This window comes from Crotalus tigris, unplaced genomic scaffold (genome assembly GCF_016545835.1).
Source record: "Crotalus tigris isolate CLP2741 ecotype Arizona unplaced genomic scaffold, ASM1654583v1 scf7180000023584.419172, whole genome shotgun sequence".
Classification (NCBI taxonomy): Eukaryota; Metazoa; Chordata; class Lepidosauria; order Squamata; family Viperidae; genus Crotalus; species Crotalus tigris.
Genome location: NW_024100059.1, coordinates 110,587 through 131,135, shown reverse-complemented (window position 1 = coordinate 131,135; position 20,549 = coordinate 110,587). Strand labels below are relative to the sequence as shown.

Here is a 20,549-nt window from a genome sequence, read left to right as displayed (position 1 = left end):
AGCGCCAAGGACTCCTGAAAGAAAATTGGAATAGCTAAATCTCGCCAACTCAAAACCAGCCGCAATTAAATGAACCGCCACAATCTCGTCAAGTTCCTGTCGTCAACAAAATGCTGATGGGAAACCCGGGAGCTGTCCGACTGGGATTGGATTTTATTTATCCCCACTGCCCCCCACCCACTAGGTTAACACCCGTTTGAATGCCTTAAAGATTGCCTCCTCCTCACGCCGGCATTGAAACTACTTCCTGCAACCCGAAATTTTGCAAACGTGTTTGAAAGCCTCTGCCGTTGCCCCCCTGCTTTCTTTCTCGGGCCAGATCGGGAAAGTGAGCTGCAGCCCACTCGAGCTTCCCAGCACGGCTGGAGAGGAGTGGAAGCGCTTCCGCGCATTTGTAATGGGCGTACCTCCCTCTGCTCTTCGCTTTCGTCTTTCCCCAGCGCGGAACCTCCATTCCCTTCCCCGGGTTGGCCTCGCCTTTGGATCCGCCTCCGCGTCCGCCCGGCCCCGCGCCTTCCTTTAGCAATCCGCCTCCCCTGCGAGCCGAGTCGGCCTGCGTTTGGCAAACTAAGGGACTCTTATTCTGAAAGCAGGGCGGCCAGTGCTCTCACTTGCTTAGTCATGGTGACTTACACCCCATCTTCTTCTCCTCCTCCCGCCCTTCTCGCTTTCCCCTCCCGCAGTGGCGGCTGTCTGCACTATGGAGGGACAGAAGAGGTGGGGCGCGCAGCTGGACGGAGGTGGGGAAGGAGGAGGAGGCGGCGGCCGAAGCGGGCATCGGGGGCAACCATGGACGGGTGAGTAGACCCTCGCGCCAGCGGTTCTGGACCCCGCGCACGGGCGAGAGCTGGCCGCGAGCGCTCTGCTGCGCCTCCCTCCCTCTCTCCATCCATTCCGAGCAACGGAGCACGTAGTTAGACAAAGCGGCTCGAATCCACCTTTCTGCCGGAGTTGGAAGGCTGCAAGGCTTCCTGCTCTCTTCTTCCTGGAGCTCCGAGGGGCGGCCGGTGGTCGATGGCGGGGAGGGAGAATGGCTCGAATTATTGCAACCCGCCGAGAGCGGGACAGGTGGCTCCTTCTGGGCTTCGGAGCGGCGGGAGCCGGAGCGCGTTCCCCGCTTTCGTTGTGTGGTAGGCACCGCGGCTGTTCGACGAGGCGCTGTTGTGATTGCGAGAGGGAGTAAGGTAGGAGGGGGTGCAGACTTCCGGGCTTTGCAGTTGGAGCGGGAGAGAGGCGAGTTTGAGGCCTGGAGATCGGCGTACCTGGCCCGAAGTTGGAAGAACGCAATTTTAAATCGTGTCAGTGGGATCTCGGGTGGTGTTGGTGCACGTCTGATCCGAGTGCGTACAAGGGATCTCGGGCTAGCGTCTTACATTCTGTGTAAAGAAAGGAACGGCCCGCAATCTGGACTGGGAACATATTGAGGAAATCAGAGAATGCTGAGCCAAGTTTTCCTAATGGAACAACACGTGTGAGCCGTAAACGAAATGGCTGAGTTTATATGTGGTCGCCGGAAAATCTTGGACAGCAATTCCGTGAAGGCTTGTCGTCCAGCCCGCTGGCCCAACCACAGTGACATCAACCAAGCTCTCTTAAGCGTCTCCTTTAGGTGACCTCATCCTTAACTGTCAGCTAAAGCCCGGGGTGTGGAGAAACAGGGATATTGAGTTGTGAGGAAAGGAATAATGTGTTGATTGATTCTTAATTGTAAAAACCAATTCAAAATATATTGTAAACTGATTTTTAGAAATTCAAGACTTACAAAAGCCTCCCCCCTATCTCTTAGGGCAGTGATGGCGAACCTTTTACAGATCTAGAGTGCCCAAACTGCAACCCAAAACCCACTTATGCATCGTGAGGGGGGGGCATTGGGTGGGTGTGGCCCACTGGGTGGGCGTGGCTGTGGTGGGACTAAAAAGTTCAATCAATCAATTCCAACTTTGCAAGATCTTTTTTTTCCCAGGAGAAGTTGAAATTGACTGATTGATTGAACCTTCTTTTTTTTTGTACAGGACAGTGGAGGCCTAAAGCGAAAAGGTTTTATAAAACCCGGCTGAAGGCCTAGGACTGGAGCAACAGGGCACTTGCCCACAGAGAGGGGTCTTGAGTGCCACCTCTGGCACCCGTGCCATAGGTTCGCCACCACTGTCTTAGGGCCTTCCATATCTGTTGCATTTCAAAACTGCTTATTAGGAGCTGCCGTCTCCTGCAGGCCTAGGTGCCTCAGCTCGTGCTGACTTGGAGCTACATCCCAGTACATATTGAAGGCTTTGGATGATGCTGTCTGAAAAGCAACCAGAGAGATGCAACTTTCTGTCTTGAAAAAAAATTGTTCATTCCACAGTGGGCTTGCATATAGTATAGTCCAGGGGTAGGCAACCTTGGCTCTTTTATGACTCGTGGACTTCAACTCCCAGAATTCCTGAGCCAGCATGGAAACCTCTCCATTTCTCCTCAGCGTAGCTGGCTCAGGAATTCTGGGAATTGAAGTCCATGAGTCATAAAAGAGCCAAGGTTGCCTACCCCTGGTATAGTCCAAGCTTCTGTGTTATGGCTTTTATGTTCTGTTAAATGTTATGGAAGGAAGTGCTTCTTGATTAAACAAGACAAGCAAAATTGGGAGTAAAGATTATCTGTCATACTTTAGATTTCATTTCCAACTAAAACAGTGCTTCTCAATTATTTTCTTCTAGGAAGAAGAAAACATTTCGCGCCCCCTGCGCGACTTTAAAAATTTTTTTTCTGTACAGAGGACCGATTTCCGGGTCTAAAAGTCACACAGGCGGGTTTGGCCAATCAGGATAGAGCATCATGTCTATCCAGTCGGGTCCTTTGCATGTGTCACGTGCGTTGGCGGTCATGTTGTCCTCCGCGTCGGGCTGCCGCTTGCGAGTGAGTCAGATGATCCGATCTAGAAATCCAATATGACAGTATTTGCTGAGGTCAAACGAGCCCCCCTTTATGGAGCCTCGCGCCCCCCCTGGGGGGCGCACCCCACTATTTGAGAAGCACTGAACTAAAAGAACAAGCTGGAGCTTTGTGGTGTTCCTTTTTTGTTGTTGTTGTTGTTGATCAAGCAATACTGTACTTGATTGATCCAGCAACTAAAGCAGTAGGATTGTGCTGACTACAACTTTCAGCTATCTGTATGGATAACAAGGATGCTGGGCATTGTAGTTCAGCAACACTTGAGGACCAAGAGTATTCCACAAGAAATAAAGTTAGGTCTCCTTTAAGTTGAACTCAACTCCTGGCATTTTCATGTAGTTTTCTTAACCACAACATACAAGTAGTTTGCTACTGCTGTTTTCATAGGATGTTTTTTTTAATTATTTCCCAGTCTAACCTTTTTTTTTCTTCTGTATAAATAGTAACCAGGTCCAATGCTGCTAGAGTCTTGAGCATAATTATAAAGTTTGCTTTACTGAAAAGAAAAAAGTATTTTGGTACGATTTATGTAACATCATTCCTAAACTGTAGAATAGAGTATGTAAGAAAGAAATAGAGTGCTTTTAAAGGTTGCACCAAAGATTGAATATTTAATTTCTGTTACCAATGTGAGCAAACCTAGAGACGTTAAATTGACATGGGAAAAGGAATCCTAGCAAGGAATTAGATCAAACTGTTGTAAGTTGGAAGCGGGTAAATACTTATTAAGCAAGATATATGGCTTAATTGTCTTAAAGGTGTTTTTAGCATCTTGCAAAAAGTGATTGATAGATACATAATATGAAAGCTCCGCTAGCTATAGAAAAACCTAGGGATGCAAGTATAAAAGACTCTAGATTTGCAAGCTTCTTTCTTGGGGTTCTCTGCAGGTGTAACTGTTTTATGTTATTCTCATTGGAATATGGGGAATCCTTGGAAGTGGCCTTCCAGCTTCAGTTGGGAATTCAGTGTGCAGATGAAGCAACTGGTTATAGAGCAGAGGTGGTAGCTGGCAAGGTTTCTTGGCATGGTTTTCAATAACTCTCAGCCTGTTTCTGCTCAACTTGCACACTTGTCCTCTCCTTTAAGAAACTATTCATCAGCAGGCTCAGAAGTAGTATAAAAATGGGGTGGTTTTGCATCATTGTTTACTGAGAGCAGAGTGACACTCTTGTATCAAGTTCTAAAGTTGACCTCTCCTCCTAAAAGCACATGACTTTGCTTTTAGGAAGGTTTTGTTTACCTGTAGCAGTAGATAGGCATCTGGCCTTCTAGATTATCCTCTCGAGCTTCACAACATGGTCAAAGTGTGCTTACTTAGAATTATTACAGCTTTAATTGGAAGTAGTTGCAAGATTTGAAGAAATAAGCACATATGTCCATTTTATTTAGTTCACATATATTCATTTATTTTTTGTTTACAGGTTTTTTTTCCTTTTGTTCCAAACTCAGATCTTGAAAATAATTGAAAAATGTATGTTAGGCTAAAAGGCCAAAACTTTGATGGCCTGGCAAAACTTAATACTAATATGGTGATTTTTGTGATATTTCTCTTTCTTTTTATTTTATTTATTTATATCCCATCTTTATTATTTTTACAAATAACTCAAGGTGGCGAACATATCCAATACCCCTTTCTCCTACCATTTTCCCCACAACAACAACCTTGTGAGATAAGCTGGACTGAGAGAGAGTGGCCCAAAGTTAGCTGGCTTTCATGGTTAAGACAGGACTAGAACTCATGGTCTCTGTTTCTAGCCTGATGCCTTAACCACTAGACCAGGGGTAGGCAACCTTGGCTCTTTTATGACTCGTGGACTTCAACTCCCTGAATTCATGAGCCAGCACAGCTGGCTCAGGAATTCTGGGAATTAAAGTCCACGAGTCATAAAAGAGCCAAGGTTGCCTACCCCTGCACTAGACCAAACTGGCTCTCTATACTTGCCTTTCACCAAATTTGTGCCCAGCTTTTGTTTTATGTGGAGACTGATTGCACCAGTGGAGATAGAGTGGAATCTACCAACAGGATATGTTGGATCTATCTCCTTTTCTAATATTCTTTAGGTACTCGTATGCTATCTCTGCCTAACTAATGGTAGAGTAAGTTCTGACATATCTGTATTTGTGTATCATAGCCAGGATTTTCAAACACGCATGGCAGACAATTCTTGACTACTTTTCCTTGCTACTGTTGTTGGTGGGGGGGGAATATGAACGCTACTTCTAAGAATATGTATTATTTACAAGCGGCCTTGGCTGGCTTCTCAAAAGTCAGAATCAGAAGCCATGGTTTATTTTTGGCATTTGTTCCCTGAGTTGTTTGGGAAGGAGGAGCCAGGTTTATAATCCATTTATTAGAAAAAATGTACATGTTTAGACACTAGAGAGACGGGACCAAGCACAAGCAATTGAGCAGCATGTATTAGAATGATGGTTCATTCATGATATGTCACATTTTTTGACAATTCCAGCTAACTCCGACATGTAAATATTCCCATTTCATTTAATACATGATTTTCTGCTCTGATGCTAACATTTTGGAAGCAAATCTTGTATTTATATTGGATCAGTTTTAGTGGGAACTAACATAGCTATAGAGATGCATGGAAATTATTGTTTTGATTCCCTTCCTAGGACATGTGCAATTTTTGTCCAGTGTTTTGCAACATCTCTTAAAACATTTGAAGATGACCACGGCTCATCTACTGAATCTGAAAAAATACACAGAAATAACAGTTTAATAAACAAATCTGTTAGTACCCCACTTATTTTTATTAAGCAATAACCCCATTATTTTGGTAGACTATTGGATTTACTATTTGTAAGAAAGAGTATCCCTCCCTTTTTAACCCATCACAGAATATTGATGATGTAACTGATAACATTCTATGTAGAAAATTCTACCAATAGAATTTTAATTTTACATTATTAAGGCAGCAGCTGTAAAAAAAATTTAAAAAATACCAATGGTTGAGCTGGGATCCTTACACACCTAAATTTGAGTATGTATAGGCAAACTGATGTTCACAAGTACAATAGTGAGAACTCCTGGTACAGAACTTAAATTATTGTTTCTTCATATTTTCGAACCTTATTGCATTTTTGTTATCTTAGTAGAATGTTCGCTATCTTCCCCAAACCTCTTCCAGTTTTTCACCCCTATCCTGGGTGTTTTGTAACCCAGAGAAAACAAAAGATACTTCCTTGTACCCAAATGGATGACTCAGTTAAGACCACATTTCTGGCTTCATAATTCATGTCATAGGTGTGCTTCAGAAGGAAAATGCATGCTCTGTGACACATAGTTTCCATTTCTAGTTTTCTAACAAGCCCGTATTTGCTTATGTTGGGTTGAGAGTGCTCCTGGTCTGCTCATCCTGGTCTGATGAAGTCTTGATTGCTTCTCTTCCAGCATGAGAGGTCTGGCATGAGAGCAGAGCTTTGAATTAGAGCAGTGCCTGTGAGGAAAGTGAGGATGTTTGTGAATTTTGCTCTAGCTAGTCAAGAAAAACATCAGGAACTGATAAGGCAAAGACAAACCATAATGGGTCATATCCATCCTAAGGACCTATCTAAAATTACTCTACTACACGGAGAGCAGGAAATGGGTATTATGAAGAAATTCAGACTTAAATAGTTCTCTCCTTGGCAGCCTGTAGCTTGTTTTCATTAGGTCACGGGAGGTGAGTCAAGCTTGAGGAAATGGGGCAAAAAGTCAAAATCCTAGATTCACATTCCACACAAAGGTAAAGTGACCTCAGGCTACTTGAATTTAATTGCTTCTGTGCTGAAATTGCTGGATTCACCAATCAGATAAGAAGCACATACAGTACATTTAGGAGCAGTCTGTCCTTTAAGTCTGGAGCACATTTTGAGCATAGGGGTTTATGTTCAATAAAGAATAGAGTTTGAAGTCTTTTAAAATTAAAGCCCAATCTTGCTTGCTCTATTTCCATAGTTTTAGCTGAAATGGAAAAGACCATTTGCTGGGAATTAGATATCCAGTTTGCTACAATCCCCATTTCCATAAACTTGGTGGCTTATCACTCATCCAGTTGTTGTCTTTGATAGAAGTACACATAAGCTGTTGACCAGTTCTGCACTTCAGATTAAATTGTAGCTTATACTGGGAAGAATTCGCTAAATTCAGTGCTTTTTTTCTAAAAAAAAAAAAAAAAAAAAAGGTGCCAGAACTCACACATGTCAAACAACCCACCTTGCCTACCCTACAAGGTTCCATCCAAAAAAGATGCCGGAACTCCATTCTGAGCGTTCTATGAGAAAAAAAGCCCTGGCTACATTGATGATTCAGTATAATGCCCCTTCGGAAACATAGTTTACAAACTATAGTGGATACTATTTTTGTGTATTTTATATAATTGCCCATTTTGTATTTTGTAAAGCCTCCACATTGAATATGTTTTCTGTCTCTTCCTGCCTTCCATCATTCTCCTCCCCAAATCTGTAGCTTCTTTTTATGCATCTTTTTCTAAGATCACTGCCCTTTGTTTATAGGCCAGTGGTGGCGAACCTATGGCACGGGTGCCAGAGGTGGCACTCAGAGCCCTCTCTGTGGGCACGCGCGCCATCGCCCCAGTCCTAGGCCTTCAGCTGGGTTTTATAAAACCTTTTTGCTTTAGGCCTCCGCCACCGTGTTAAAAAAAAAAGGTTCAATCAGTCAATTTCAACTTCTTGCGGGGGAAAAAAAAAGATCTTGCAAAGTTGGAATTGATTGATTGAACTTTTTAGTCCCACCCAGTCTGCTGTTACCACCGCAGCCACGCCCACCCAATGGGTCACACCCACCCAATGGGCCACACCCACCCGGCACCCTACGATACATAAGTGGGTTTTGGGTTGCAGTTTGGGCACTCAGTCTCTAAAAGGTTCGCCATCACTGTTATAGGCTGTGCTTATATTCCTCTATTTAATGTAGTACATAAAGGTAAGTAATAATCTGCTTTTTCCCCCACTTGCCAGTTTCTTCGATCTTACCAAAAAGTCATGCTTTCCCCCAGAAACCTATCTTCTTTTTGGAGAATCCTCATAGTTATTGTTGGGTTTTTTTAAAAAAAAATTATAGCAAAACAAAGTTTGGCAATGATGGGCTACTTTTACAGTGGTTTTGCTGACTTGACACAATGATGTACTTTGGCTGTTGACTGGTTATTTTTATTTTCAACTGGTTATCAATGTTTTGTATTGGTTTTTGATTACCAACTTTGGTATATTTTGGTTATAGCATTTTGGCTAGGGAATTCCTAGGAGTTTGTCTATACTTTTAAAGTTGCCAAACTTGAAAAACACAGTTTTAGAATTGTAAGCCACTCAGACTCCTTTGGGGGAGAGAGTGGCCATACAAATTGAATGACTAAATAAATCTGTGTTTTTCATTTCTTGAGACTATATTATGGCAATTTTCGAGGTCAAGCAATCAGAATACTGCCCAACCCTGCTCTTACGTATGTTGATTTGCCACCTGAAAGCCTAAAGATTCCTCCTGTATGCTGTCATGGAATAAGCAGGATAATTTTCATGTACCAGCTGAACTGGATTCCCCAGGCATTTGTGTTTGGCAAGTTTTAATCCCTGAGCATATAGCAATGGAGTAGTTGTGTATGAAAGCACCTTTCTTGTTGTATATGACCATGTGAACTGAGTATGCAACTGCTACAGTAATTTTATCAAAACACATGGCCACCAGGCTCAATGCAATGCCATTTTTAAGAATCTTCATCAGAAAGGCACAATAAATAATTGCCCCCATCTTGCTGCAAACATTACCTCACCTTCTGTTAAATTTCAAGGGGCTTTTTTTCTCTCTTCATTTCGTTGGATTTGTTTAGTCTTTTGATTAAAATGCCTTTCATAAATAAGTCATGTCTGTTGGATTAAAAGAAATGGACAGGTGTAGTGAAGGGGTTTACAGGATGTCTTCTTCTTCAGAGCCTCATCCATTATGACCCATCTTGCTCATTTAGTCAGAGTTTCTCTTGGCTTCCAGCTTAGCTTGAACACAAGGGCAAGTCACTTCTGAAATTTTGCCATGAAAACTTCAGGGACTTGTCCAGGCAGTTGCTAAAAGTCACCACTACTTGTAAGCACTCCAAAAAGCCACAAACTATTGTGAAGGGGGAAATATGAAATAATCTTACAATAGCATATTGATTCTAGTCCAAATCGTGGGGAAAATACCTACAAACCTCAGTGGCCTTGGAATGACTAAGCAGTCCCAGGTTATAGCCTGCTGAGTCATAATGACTGTGGTAAGTAGCACAGAGTGGCATTGCATGGCGCTCTCAACAGAAAGTTATCTGTGCTTCTGGTTGACCTGAGGGAACCACACGAAAAGGACCATCTTGCTCCCTCTTCTAATTGAAAAAGCTTAATCTGAGCAATATTCCCTCATAAGTATTTTGATTTTTAAACTTTTTAATTCTCTTCATTTCAAGTGTACCTGATATTCTTTGGAGCTAAGACTGAAGGTTCTGTGTCTGGCAAACCACACACACACACACACACACACACACACACACACACACACACACACACATATACATATACATACATGCAGCCAGCATGCCTGTTTCATGGATGTGGGGAGGTTAAAGATGATCTTCTGGAGGAATGGTATATTCATGGAGCAAAGGAGGTACTTTCTGCCTCCTGCGTGCACAGCAGTGCAAAGCCAGAAGTGAGCTATTACCTTGGGTTGTACACTACCTAACCAGACCTCTTGCTTCTCTGTCCCCTGTGCAGGTATCAAGACTTTGCTGCATGCCAGGCCTCTGTAGCAAGGCCCCCAGCTTAGCCGCCTCTGCTGGTGCCCCTGCTCTTTTCCTGCATTCCTTCGTGCAATGCAACTGCTTCTGTGATGTATGCCCCAGAGTGCAAGGCGGAGGTGACTCCCTCACACAATGGCAGTCGCACCTTCAGCTACACCCTGGAGGATCACACCAAGCAAGCTTTCAACATCATGAATCAGTTGCGCCTAAGTGAGCAACTTTGTGACGTCACCTTGCGAGTCATATACAAGGACATTCCCCCGGCCGACTTTCAGGCCCACAAGGTGGTGCTGGCCTCCTCCAGTCCAGTCTTCAAGGCCATGTTCACCATGGGCCTCCGGGAACAGGGTATGGAGATAGTCCCCATTGAGGGCATCCACCCCAAAGTAATGGAGCGCCTCATTGAATTTGCCTACACCGCCTCCATTTCCGTGGGCGAGCAGTGTGTGCTGCATGTTATGAATGGGGCTGTCATGTACCAGATAGACAGTGTGGTGAAGGCCTGCTGTGATTTTTTGGTGCAGCAGTTGGACCCCAGTAATGCCATTGGCATCGCCAACTTCGCTGAACAGATTGGCTGTACCGAACTGCACCAGCGGGCACGGGAATATATCTACATGCATTTTGGAGAGGTGAGACCCTGTGCAAGGAAAGGGCACCTAGGGGAACAGGAGCAGCCTGGGTATACCTCCAAAGGAAGTTTGAATTAGAATATGGCTTTGCTTTTGACTGCCTTTCACAATTGATTTGCTGTTCTTGATTATGGAAGAACAGCTCTTCTATCTCTTCCAAACAGGCAAGATACTATTTTCCCACCTTTTCTATGCTGCAAATCTTACCAAGTCATCACCTGGATGTCTGATATATACTCATTGTGTTTCTGCAGACATAAGGGGCTGGAAACTTGGTTACTTTGTGGTGAATGCTTAATAAGACACTGAAAAGTTGGGGGGGGGGAATTCTGTAGCCATCACTGGCTTCTGCCTCTTTTCTAAATTTGCATTTAGAATGAAACTAATGGGTTGGTTGCTAATGTTTATTCAATTTATATCAATGGTTCTCAACCTGTGGGTCGGGACCCCATTTGGGGTCGAACGACCATTTCACGGGGGTCGCCAAACAAGACTGTCCGCCATTTTCCCCCCCTTTTCTTTGGCCAGGCTCCTGGCACCCGGTGATGTATAAGTGGTTGGGGGTCACCACAACATGGGGAACTGTATTATGGGGTCGCGGCATTAGAAAGGTTGAGAACCACTGATTTATATCCTGCCTTTCATTCAGGAGTCCTAAGTGGCATGGCACTCTTCCTTCAATTTTTCCCCCCACAACATCTTCCCTATCAGAGGTTGGACATAGGGAGAGCATAATAGACCCAGAGTCACCTAGTGAGCTTCCCATTGCTGAGGGTGGTCAAGAACTTGGACCTCTCTGTTCCTAACAGAGCCCTTAGCCCCTAAGCTTGCCCATAGCAGTATTTCTGCTGGGAGAACCTATCATCTGGCTAAACAGTGCAAAATAAAATAGGGACACTGTATGTCATGTGAGACTCTGCAGGGAAGCAAGTGTTTTCTTCTCCTTGGGTGAAGTCTGTGTATAGACTTTGTGTCAATGAATGTAGTAGCACTGCTCCATGTTGGTTCATACTATTCAAAAATATCCTCCCTCTTTTTTTTTTTTATCACCTTCAGAAGAGAAGTTGCCAAGCTCCAAACAATAACTAACCTGTAAGAATTTGGCTTGCTTCCTTCTTAAATTATAAGATTAAATGCCAAACTGTGTTTTGGGGGGGAAGAATTGCGAATACTGTAGGCTGGCTGGGCAGGCATGGCTTCCTCTTTTTCCACTGCAGGGTTCATTTTCCAGCCATTTCAGAAGACTAGAGGAAGCAGGGAGTGATCATGAATTAGCTGTTTCTGCCACTCCCTGCTGATCCAGCATAAAGTAACATGGATTGGCAAAGGACCCTGGCATTGCTTTCTCCCCGCTCCACTGGCCCCTTTGATTTTATGCTGAATACACCAGAAAGAGCTTTATCATCAGACACCAATAAAGCTTTGCTTTGTGTGATTAGTGAAAGCCCATCCAGAAGGGCTGAGCAAGAACAGAATTCCTAATTTTGTAGCCCATCTGCCTTCCTTGGGCTTCCTTCCTTGTCAATCCCAAACCTGAGTGATAGATAAAGGAGGGCTAGATTGTGGTTATTCCTCTCCATCTCTCTGCACATCCTTTGTTTTTGCACACTAACTTGGTTAGAATTCCTGGTTGCTGTTGGCAAAAGATTTAAAGGCAAAGCTGCAGCAGAGGCCTGGGAAGAAATCATGAGATAACGTACCCAGACACACCACAGCTTTTTAAATGTGTGTGAAGCATTAGAAATGGGACAAAATACGATAATTGGTTTGGGGGTATTTTGCGTTGGACAATTGTGCAGTTTACAATGTTTTGGACAGTTGTGCAGTGAACAAGCCACAGAAGATCATTTGAGTTTGGGTGAATATAAACATTCAATCTTTGTGACAAAAATGGAGCATTTTGCTGCTTAGAGTCAGTCTAATAAATTAACCTGATCAGGTGTTCAAATGTAATGATAAATTAAACCCCCCACAGGGAAAGCTTTTGTTTGAAACAAAATTCAATATCTGGATTTTATAAGGGAACAACTGTTTGCCTATTTCTTCATCCTAGTAGACCATAAGAGAACTTGTATGTAATCTAACATCCATTTTGTCTGAGGAGGCCTAATCTGTAGCTTCTATCTTAAGAGTTTAAGATGGAAGCTACAGATTGGACCTCATCAGAAAGAAAACTCTTGCAAAGGTGGATTGAATCCCTCATTTGAATCCCCCCTCCAATCTGATTATCTGATTAATTGCCATCTTTGCTGAGGAAGAATTCTTCTAAAAATTGGAAACTTGCATGCTTTATTAAACTTCATTTGGTCTACTAATGATATTGCCTCAAATGTATTTTGCAATAGGCATAAATATTGCACACTGTTTCTGTTCATCAGTGGACAGTCTGGTCAGTCCTAATAGCAAAATGAGAATGAAGAGTCCAGCTTCTTGTTGGCTTATTTGTAATCCTTGCATTGGTACCAAGAATCACATTTCAAGCTGTAAGAATTTTTATTATCTTCCTACTGCTGATTTAAACTGTCACCCAGGAATGTTATTTCCTTGATTTGCCTGTCATGTATTCCCAAGGGACATATACACATGAATACCTAGACACTGATACACCATACAGTAACCATATATGGGGGGAATGATAGACAGAAAGAAATGAGGTATAATATTAAAATACAAAGAAATGAAGAAAAACATTAGAAAATACCTGATGTGTGTCTCATAAAAATGCCATTTTCAAACCCAATATTTTTTTCTGTGTTTCTTATTTATACTGTACTGCATTTATCTTACGAGATGTCCATAAGTCTTACTCATGTTTTATAGATATCCAGAGTCTTGCCTATAGATTGTCACTTACCCTACTAAATTACAGTTTAATATTCTCGGCAGGTTGAGCTGAATTAAAAAATCTGTTTTACTCCTCAGAAATGATCTGATTTCCGTGGGGATCACATCTGATAAATTGAGTTTAGAAGGTGCTATGTGGGAGGAAAAATATGCAGGGGTGATTATTTCAGCCAGTTGTCAACAATAGTATTGGCACCTATATTAACCCTATAAGAATCCATTCATTCTCCTTTTAGGATTTTTATTATTTTAGAAGTGCCAGTTGCCTTTGATCTAGGCAACAACCTTATATGACTGGCAAAATAAAAATCTGCTTATAGATTATAGAAGGCTGCTAGATCATTATTTCATACTGATAATTTCAGAGGCTAAAAAATTCTAATTTTTATTCCAGATCTTTATCTTCTTTAAACTTAGGGCAGTGCTTCATAGCAGCCTCCAACTACTGGCCTCCTACATTGATTCTGGCTGAAGATGAGCCTGGCTTTAAGAAATCTCTGCTTGGATTTCAAGTTTTGATAATGATGTTGGTCAGATGTTCTTGTTTTTTACAGGCCCTGAATGATTGATTCCCCTGCTTCTTTATCTCACCTGCCAGTGCTAGAAAAGCAGGTGCCAATTGCTTTCCTTTCTCTGGGCAGATCTCTGCAGGCATATGGTTTCCCTTTGTGTGACATTCAGCAACCATACAATGATATATGCAGAAAGAGTCCTAGAGCTCATCTAGAGCAGATTTTGCTTGCTTCTGAAGAGCATATCATCCATCTGCTGTTGTCATCATTAGAAGGGGAAGCCACCCTTCCAAAGTTTGGTGGTTTTGCTCACAGTCTCTCTTCTCCTCCGGTAGGTGTCAAAGCAGGAGGAGTTCTTCAACCTTTCACATTGCCAGCTGGTGACCCTGATCAGCCGGGACGAGCTGAATGTGCGGTGTGAGTCAGAAGTCTTCCATGCTTGCATTAACTGGGTAAAATATGACTGTGAGAACCGTCGACTCTATGTCCAGGCCTTGCTGAAAGCTGTGCGCTGCCATTCCCTCACACCGCACTTTCTCCAAATGCAGCTGCAGAAGTGTGAAATCCTGAAGTCGGATTCCCGTTGCAAGGACTACTTGGCCAAGATCTTCCAGCATCTCACCCTGCACAAACCCACTAATGACATGCCCTGCCGTGCACCCAAAGTGGGCCAGCTGATCTACACGGCAGGGGGCTACTTTCGCCATTCCCTCAGCTATCTGGAGGCTTACAATCCTTCTGATGGCTCCTGGATCCGACTGGCTGACCTGCAGGTGCCTCGCAGCGGCTTGGCTGGCTGCGTAGTGGGCGGACTGTTCTACGCGGTGGGGGGGAGGAACAACTCTCACGATGGCAACATGGACTCGGATGCCATTGACTGCTATAACCCCATGACCAATCGATGGTCTTCCTGCGCCCCTATGAGTGTGGCCCGTAACCGAATTGGCGTGGGGGTAATTGATGGTATGATCTATGCGGTGGGTGGCTCATTTGGGAGCACTCATCACAACAGCGTGGAGAGGTAAGGGAAAAAGAAGCATTACAATAATTCAGTCTTCCCAAATCTTGCTGGTTTACTCTGCTCCCTTGCTCTAGCTTGCAAGGGTTCACAAATGCAAAATGGTCTTATAAAGCTCTAGAGAGCTGGGCATTGTTTTTTGCTCCAGTAAAAGGTGTGTTCTTTTGAAGATTTCTCCTGTTTTCCCAAAATGTCAGAGGGGCACTTTCATCCAGACCTGGCACAGATAGAGTAAAGCCGGTTTATGAGAGAAGGGGTGTCTCGAGTGTCTGCACAATGTGATTGGACAGCTTGGGCTGTTCCCATGGGGAGGGAAAGAGATTGCTGCTGACTTTCCCATCAGCGTGTCCATAGTAATATCAGAACGAAGCCTTCTCGTAAAGCTAATAGGGACACCTGGATTTTTTTCTCATGCACTTAGAAGTGTTGATAAAGGAAGAAAATGCATAAAAGAGTTAATGGTGCAGATGGGAACACGGGAGTGTTTTGGAGAGCCTCTAATATGGTGGTAGAGAGGCCTAAAAATCCATCTGCTTCCCGATTCATCCTTCATCCAGCTTTCTCCCTTCATCAGTGGCTGCAGAGAACTGGCACAGTAAATTAGCAATTGTCAATTAGCATCCTTGTTCAAACAACATAGACAGCAGAAACAAGTACCTGATGTAGCTTCTCTTTTTTCCTCCAGGTACGAGCCGGAGCGTGATGAATGGCAGTCAGTGGCTCCTATGCTGACGCGGCGGATTGGTGTTGGTGTGGCTGTGCTGAACCGTCTCCTGTACGCTGTGGGGGGCTATGATGGCACTAATCGCCACAGCTCTGCCGAATGCTACTACCCCGAGCGTGATGAATGGGAGATGATTGCCACAATGAAAACTATTCGAAGTGGAGCAGGTATGTGTGCAGCAGCAGGAACTCCATACTTGGGACCACAGATGTAAAATTTCTGGAAATGTAGAAACCACAGGGGAAAAAACTGGGCTTTCCTTTTTATTTTAACGGAAATTTTAAATTTGAAAAAATGGCAATATATGTACTTTTATCCTAGTTACTTTCGCATTGCAATTTTAAGAATGTGCAATGCGTATAACTTGTCCCCTCCTTGCAGGATCTTTGCTCTTCTGATAGTCTAGAAAGAAGTATCCCTGTAACAAGTTGTAGGGCACCATTTGGGGGAATAATTGACACCAAAGTAGGAGCCCTCTGTCATACTCCTTTCATAAATCTAGGAAAACAGTTCTTTGTTATTTTATTTCACTTTTTTATTCTTTCTCAAAAAAAAAAATTTTTTTTTCAAAAAAATAAGGCGGGGGAAATTGTCCCGAGCTTTCTTATATCTACCTCAACAGAGAACCTTCATAGTTGCACATTGTAACCAGCTGCTGTCTCTCATTTCGTTGTTCCACCTCCTCAGTTTAAGTCTAAATCCTGTTATCTCCGTGGAGGAGTACATTTGGGTTCTCTGACTATGTTCTTTGTTGCCAGGGATGGTAGCGGTATCTGGAAATGGATAGGAATACCTAGTTGGCAGTTGCTGTGATATGTTAGCTAAGCACCTGGCATATAAAATCCAAGCAGAATTAGATGCTGGCAGCACAGAGTTCAAAGATGTAATGGCTTATGATGTCATCTGGGAAGGTTGAACCTGTTAATCTTGAGGAAATGGGCAGAATTCCTGGTGCAATGAGCTGTACTGGCTATGGGCTTGACTCCTGCCAGTTGCTAGAGTTAGGTAGCAAATCCAAGCTTTGGTGAGGTGGGGAGAAATCACAAGTTGGCAACCTGAGTGCCTGGATTACAGTCATGTGACCCCCAAGAGTGCTGCGGTGGGCAGAACCCTCACACCGCCATTTTTTTCAGTGCCACTGTAACTTTGAATGGGCCCTGGACGAATGGATCTGTGCCAAGGATTACCTGTAATACCATAAACTGGGCTATGGTGGGATGGTGCATCAGACCCAACTGGTGATAGTTGTCCAATTTAGTTTTACACTGGAGTTCTGGACCTAAATTGAGATTGATGAACTGGACGTTGATTTTGGTTGCAGCAAAAATAGAGACTTCATGGGTGCTAATTCCATGGTATTCTTATGCCTGGGGAGATTTCCCTACATTCAAAGCACATTGTGGATGTTTCCTTGCTTCTGCTTGATGCCCAAAAATGGACATTTAGGTCCAAGAATAACATTGCCTTCTACTTGAGCAATATTGTCCAGGATAGGTAGAAAAGATCTCCAGGCATTGTTAAAAGGCCTTCCAGGAATGGTTAAACTCTAGCCAAGCCCTAAATGCAATAGGCTTTCCATTGCAGATTAAGGTTGCAAGAGATCCTGATCTTGAAAATGTGTTATTCCCTCAGTGTTGGGATAAGTCATGCCTGTCTTAATGCTGTTCTTTCCTAATGCAGGAGTTTGTGCTCTGAATAACTGCATATATGCCATGGGGGGCTACGATGGAACAAACCAGCTGAACAGTGTAGAGCGCTATGATGTGGAGGTGGGCACCTGGTCCTTTGTTGCATCCATGAAGCACCGCCGGAGTGCCCTCGGGGTCACTGTATATCAAGGCAAGATCTACGTGCTAGGTACGTTTGGCCAAGGACCTCTTGGCTGGATGTGGGAAAGTACAGACAGCAGCCACAAGCTAGGGCCATTGTGTCCAGGGATGGTTTAGCTCACTTTGTTAATGAGGTGGGGACAAAAGCCAGATTTTATTTGTACAGTTAATAATCCATTCTTGCACATATTTACTTGGATGGCTTAGTGAACTCTTGAGTACATTATATTGTGGTGCACTGGGTTGAAATCAGTGATGGAGACGTATGTAGAAGTGCTCTTATTTGTGTGCAAACTCTAGCAATTTCAGAAAGATTCCCCGATGTAAGTGTTGAAGCGTTTCCAACTACTGAAACACCGGACTCTTGGAAATCTTGATCAAAGAACCAAGGGCAAACATAACATTCCATTATAATTATAATTCAGGTTCATTTATATTCTTATTTGTATGATGCCATTTGCCCCATTCAGCTTGGTAAATACTTTGCCATAATGGATGTGGCAAAGCAACAGGATTTATGCTAGCAAGAGGCAGAGATGTCCCAGCTAGAAGTCTTACATGCTAATCATGGCTAAGAGTCTTCCACCCTCTTCTCTTTGTTGCTGAGATTTCACATGGCTGGCTGTTATCTTTTGCCAAATAAAGCTACTTTCTACCCAGGAAATGAGAGCTGTCCTGTGAGTATAAAGCTGTCCTGCACAGCTGGAAGACAAGGCTTTGGGGTAGTGCTTCTGATTCAACTCAGTTCAGTCAAGGGCTTTCAAATAGCCTCTGACCTTTCTTGGTTAATTGCTGTTTATTTTGCTGCAGGTGGCTATGATGGACAAACGTTTCTGGATAGCGTTGAGTGTTATGACTCCACCACAGATACTTGGACTGAAGTAACGTGCATGACATCAGGCCGCAGTGGGGTAGGTGTTGCCATTACCATGGAGCCATGCTGCAAGCAAACTGAGCAGCAGAAATGCCATTGTTAATGGTAACAAGGAATGTGCTCCACTTCCCTTCAAATGGAGACGATTCAGTATTATAAAATACCTGCTGCCAAGTTGTATTCTGCCAGAATAAAGGAAAAGTGCCAAAAGGATGAGAAACACTTTAAATCCCGTTTGAACTGGCCTTGAGGCAACAATGAAAGACAACTCTTGCTCTGTGCTTTACAAGGATAGCTGTAGTAAATTTGTTGTTGCCTCTGCACGCCGTCTCTGCCTCAGTTTGGGATAGATGCATTAGTGAAGAAGGAAACCTCTCTGGGAGAACTATAGGAGAGCTTGATTCACACTGGCTGTCTGTTTTCTGGTCCCTGGCAGCGAATGGACCTTCAGGAAAGGACCTCCACATCAGGATGGGTGGAAGTATTTTGTACATAGTGCAGCCCTGAGCCCTCCTTAGAAATGTGTCTTATTCGTAGTTTGGCGACCAGTTTTTGCTTGGCAGGTTTGTCCAAGCGCAGATGGGGGAAGGGGAAAAGCTGTGGGGCACTCTTCTGTGACTGATGATCTGCAGGCACAGTGCATCCAGAAAGTATTCAGACCCGCTTCACTTTTATCAATTTTGTTTGCTGCAACCTGATTCTACAGTTGTTGAAATTCATTTTTTTCTCATTAATCTACACTCAGTATTCCATAATGACCAAGTGAGACATTTATGTCTGTAAATGTATTAAAAAGAAAAAAATGAAATATCATATTGGCATAAGTATTCAGACCCTTCACTCAGTAATTGTTGAAGCACCTTTGGCAGCAATTAACAACCTTGAGTCTTTCTGTGTATGACGTGACAAGCTTTGCACACCTGGATTGGGGGATTTTCTGCCATTCTTCCTTTCAAAGCCCCTCGAGCTCAGTCAGGCTGGATGGTGACCGTTGGTGGACAGCTATTTTCAGGTCCCTCCAGAGACATTCAGTAGGTTTCAAATCTGAGCTCTGGCTGGGCGACTCTAGGACATTCACAGAGTTGTCCCTAAACCGCTCCTGTGTTGTCTTGGCTGTGTGCTTAGGGTTGTTGTCATGTTGGAAAGTGAACCTTCGGCCCAGTCTGAGATCCTGAGTGCTGTGGAACAGGTTTTATTGAGGATATTCCTGTACTTTGCTCCATTCAGCTTTCCTTCAACCCTGACCAGTCTTCCAGTCCTTGCTGCAGAAAAACAACATCCACCCACCCCTGGCGTGATGCTGCTACCACGCTTCACTGTTGGGATATTGGGCAGGTGATGAGCGGTGCCTGGTTTCGTCCAGACATAATGTTTAGAATGGAGGCCAAAGAGTTCAAACTTGGTTTCATCAGACCAGAGAATCTTGTTCCTCACAGTCAGAGTCCTTCAGATGCTTTTTTGCAAACTCCAAGTGGGCTTGCATGTGTTTTGCACTGAGGAGAGGCTTCTGTCTAGCCACTCTGTCATAAAGCTCAGATCAGTGGAGGGCTGCGGTATGGTTGTCCTTCTCCACATAGGATCTCTGGAGCTCAGTCAGGGTGACAGTTGGGTTCTTGGTCACCTCTCTTACTAAGGCCCTTCTCCCCCAATTGCTCAGTTTGACGGGGCAATCAGCTCTTGGAAGAGTCCTAGTTGTGTCAAACTTCTTCCATTTGAGAATTATGGAGGCCATTATGCTCTTAGGAAACTTCAGTGCAGCAAACATTTTATTATAGCCTTCCCCAGATCTGTGCCTTGCAATAATCCTGTCTCTGAGCTCTGCAGGCAGTTCTCATGGCTTTTGCTTTGCTACACTATGCATTGTTAGCTGTGAGGCCTTCTAGAACAGTGGTTCTCAACCTTTTTAATGCCGCAACCCCCAACCGGTCGTAAGTCGAGGACTACTCAACTGGTGCAGCACCGTTTGCAGAATGGGACTTTCTGCAGAGACAGCCTGGACAATTCCTATTGGCTTTTGAGAGCCAATAGAATTAGACTGTATTCAAGAGAGTCTATTCTATTGGCTTTCAAAAGCCAATAGAATAAAAGGGAGTAGCACAGCTAAGGAAAAGGGGGAAAAAATGGCGGAATGCGTTGTTTGGCGACCCCCATGAAATGGTCGGTCGACTCCAAATGGGGTCCCGACCCACAGGTTGAGAACCACTGTTCTAGAGAGAGGTGTGTCTTTCCAAATCATGTCCAATCAATTTAATTTACCACAGGTGGATTCCAGTAAAGGTGTAGAAAGATGTCAGCAACCATCAAGAGAAATGGGAGGCACTGGAGCTAAATTTCAAATCTTATTGCAAAAGGTCTGAATACTTATGCCAATGTGTTATTTCAGTTTTTTATTTTTAATAAATT

General features: G+C 43.7%; 1 protein-coding gene across 3 annotated transcripts; it reads left to right on the top strand.

Annotated features, from left to right (window-relative positions):
* Nucleotides 1-199: 199 nt before the first annotated feature.
* KEAP1 (kelch like ECH associated protein 1) lies at nucleotides 200-20,148 on the top strand. Of its 3 annotated transcripts, none has more exons than XM_039319395.1 (6): nucleotides 200-797; nucleotides 9,688-10,345; nucleotides 14,037-14,722; nucleotides 15,405-15,610; nucleotides 17,124-17,300; nucleotides 18,083-18,249. In XM_039319395.1, the coding sequence occupies exons 2-6, from the start codon at nucleotides 9,803-9,805 to the stop codon at nucleotides 18,247-18,249; spliced, it is 1,779 nt and encodes a 592-aa protein (XP_039175329.1). In that variant the 5' UTR covers nucleotides 200-797; nucleotides 9,688-9,802. The 3 variants fall into 3 exon arrangements, with proteins under 3 accessions (XP_039175329.1, XP_039175330.1, XP_039175332.1); XM_039319396.1 differs by lacking the exon at nucleotides 200-797 and adding an exon at nucleotides 822-1,184; XM_039319398.1 differs by lacking the exon at nucleotides 200-797 and having other exon boundaries at nucleotides 9,803-10,345; nucleotides 18,083-20,148.
* Nucleotides 20,149-20,549: the final 401 nt, after the last annotated feature.

Bases quoted from the DNA above. Each gene is read 5' to 3' on its own strand.
- KEAP1 (XM_039319398.1), top strand. From the start codon at position 9,803: ATGTATGCCCCAGAGTGCAAGGCGGAGGTGACTCCCTCACACAATGGC. The intron at 10,346-14,036 runs GTGAGACCCTGT...CTCCTCCGGTAG, and splicing joins TCTACATGCATTTTGGAGAG to GTGTCAAAGCAGGAGGAGTT. The intron at 15,611-17,123 runs GTATGTGTGCAG...TTCCTAATGCAG, and splicing joins AACTATTCGAAGTGGAGCAG to GAGTTTGTGCTCTGAATAAC.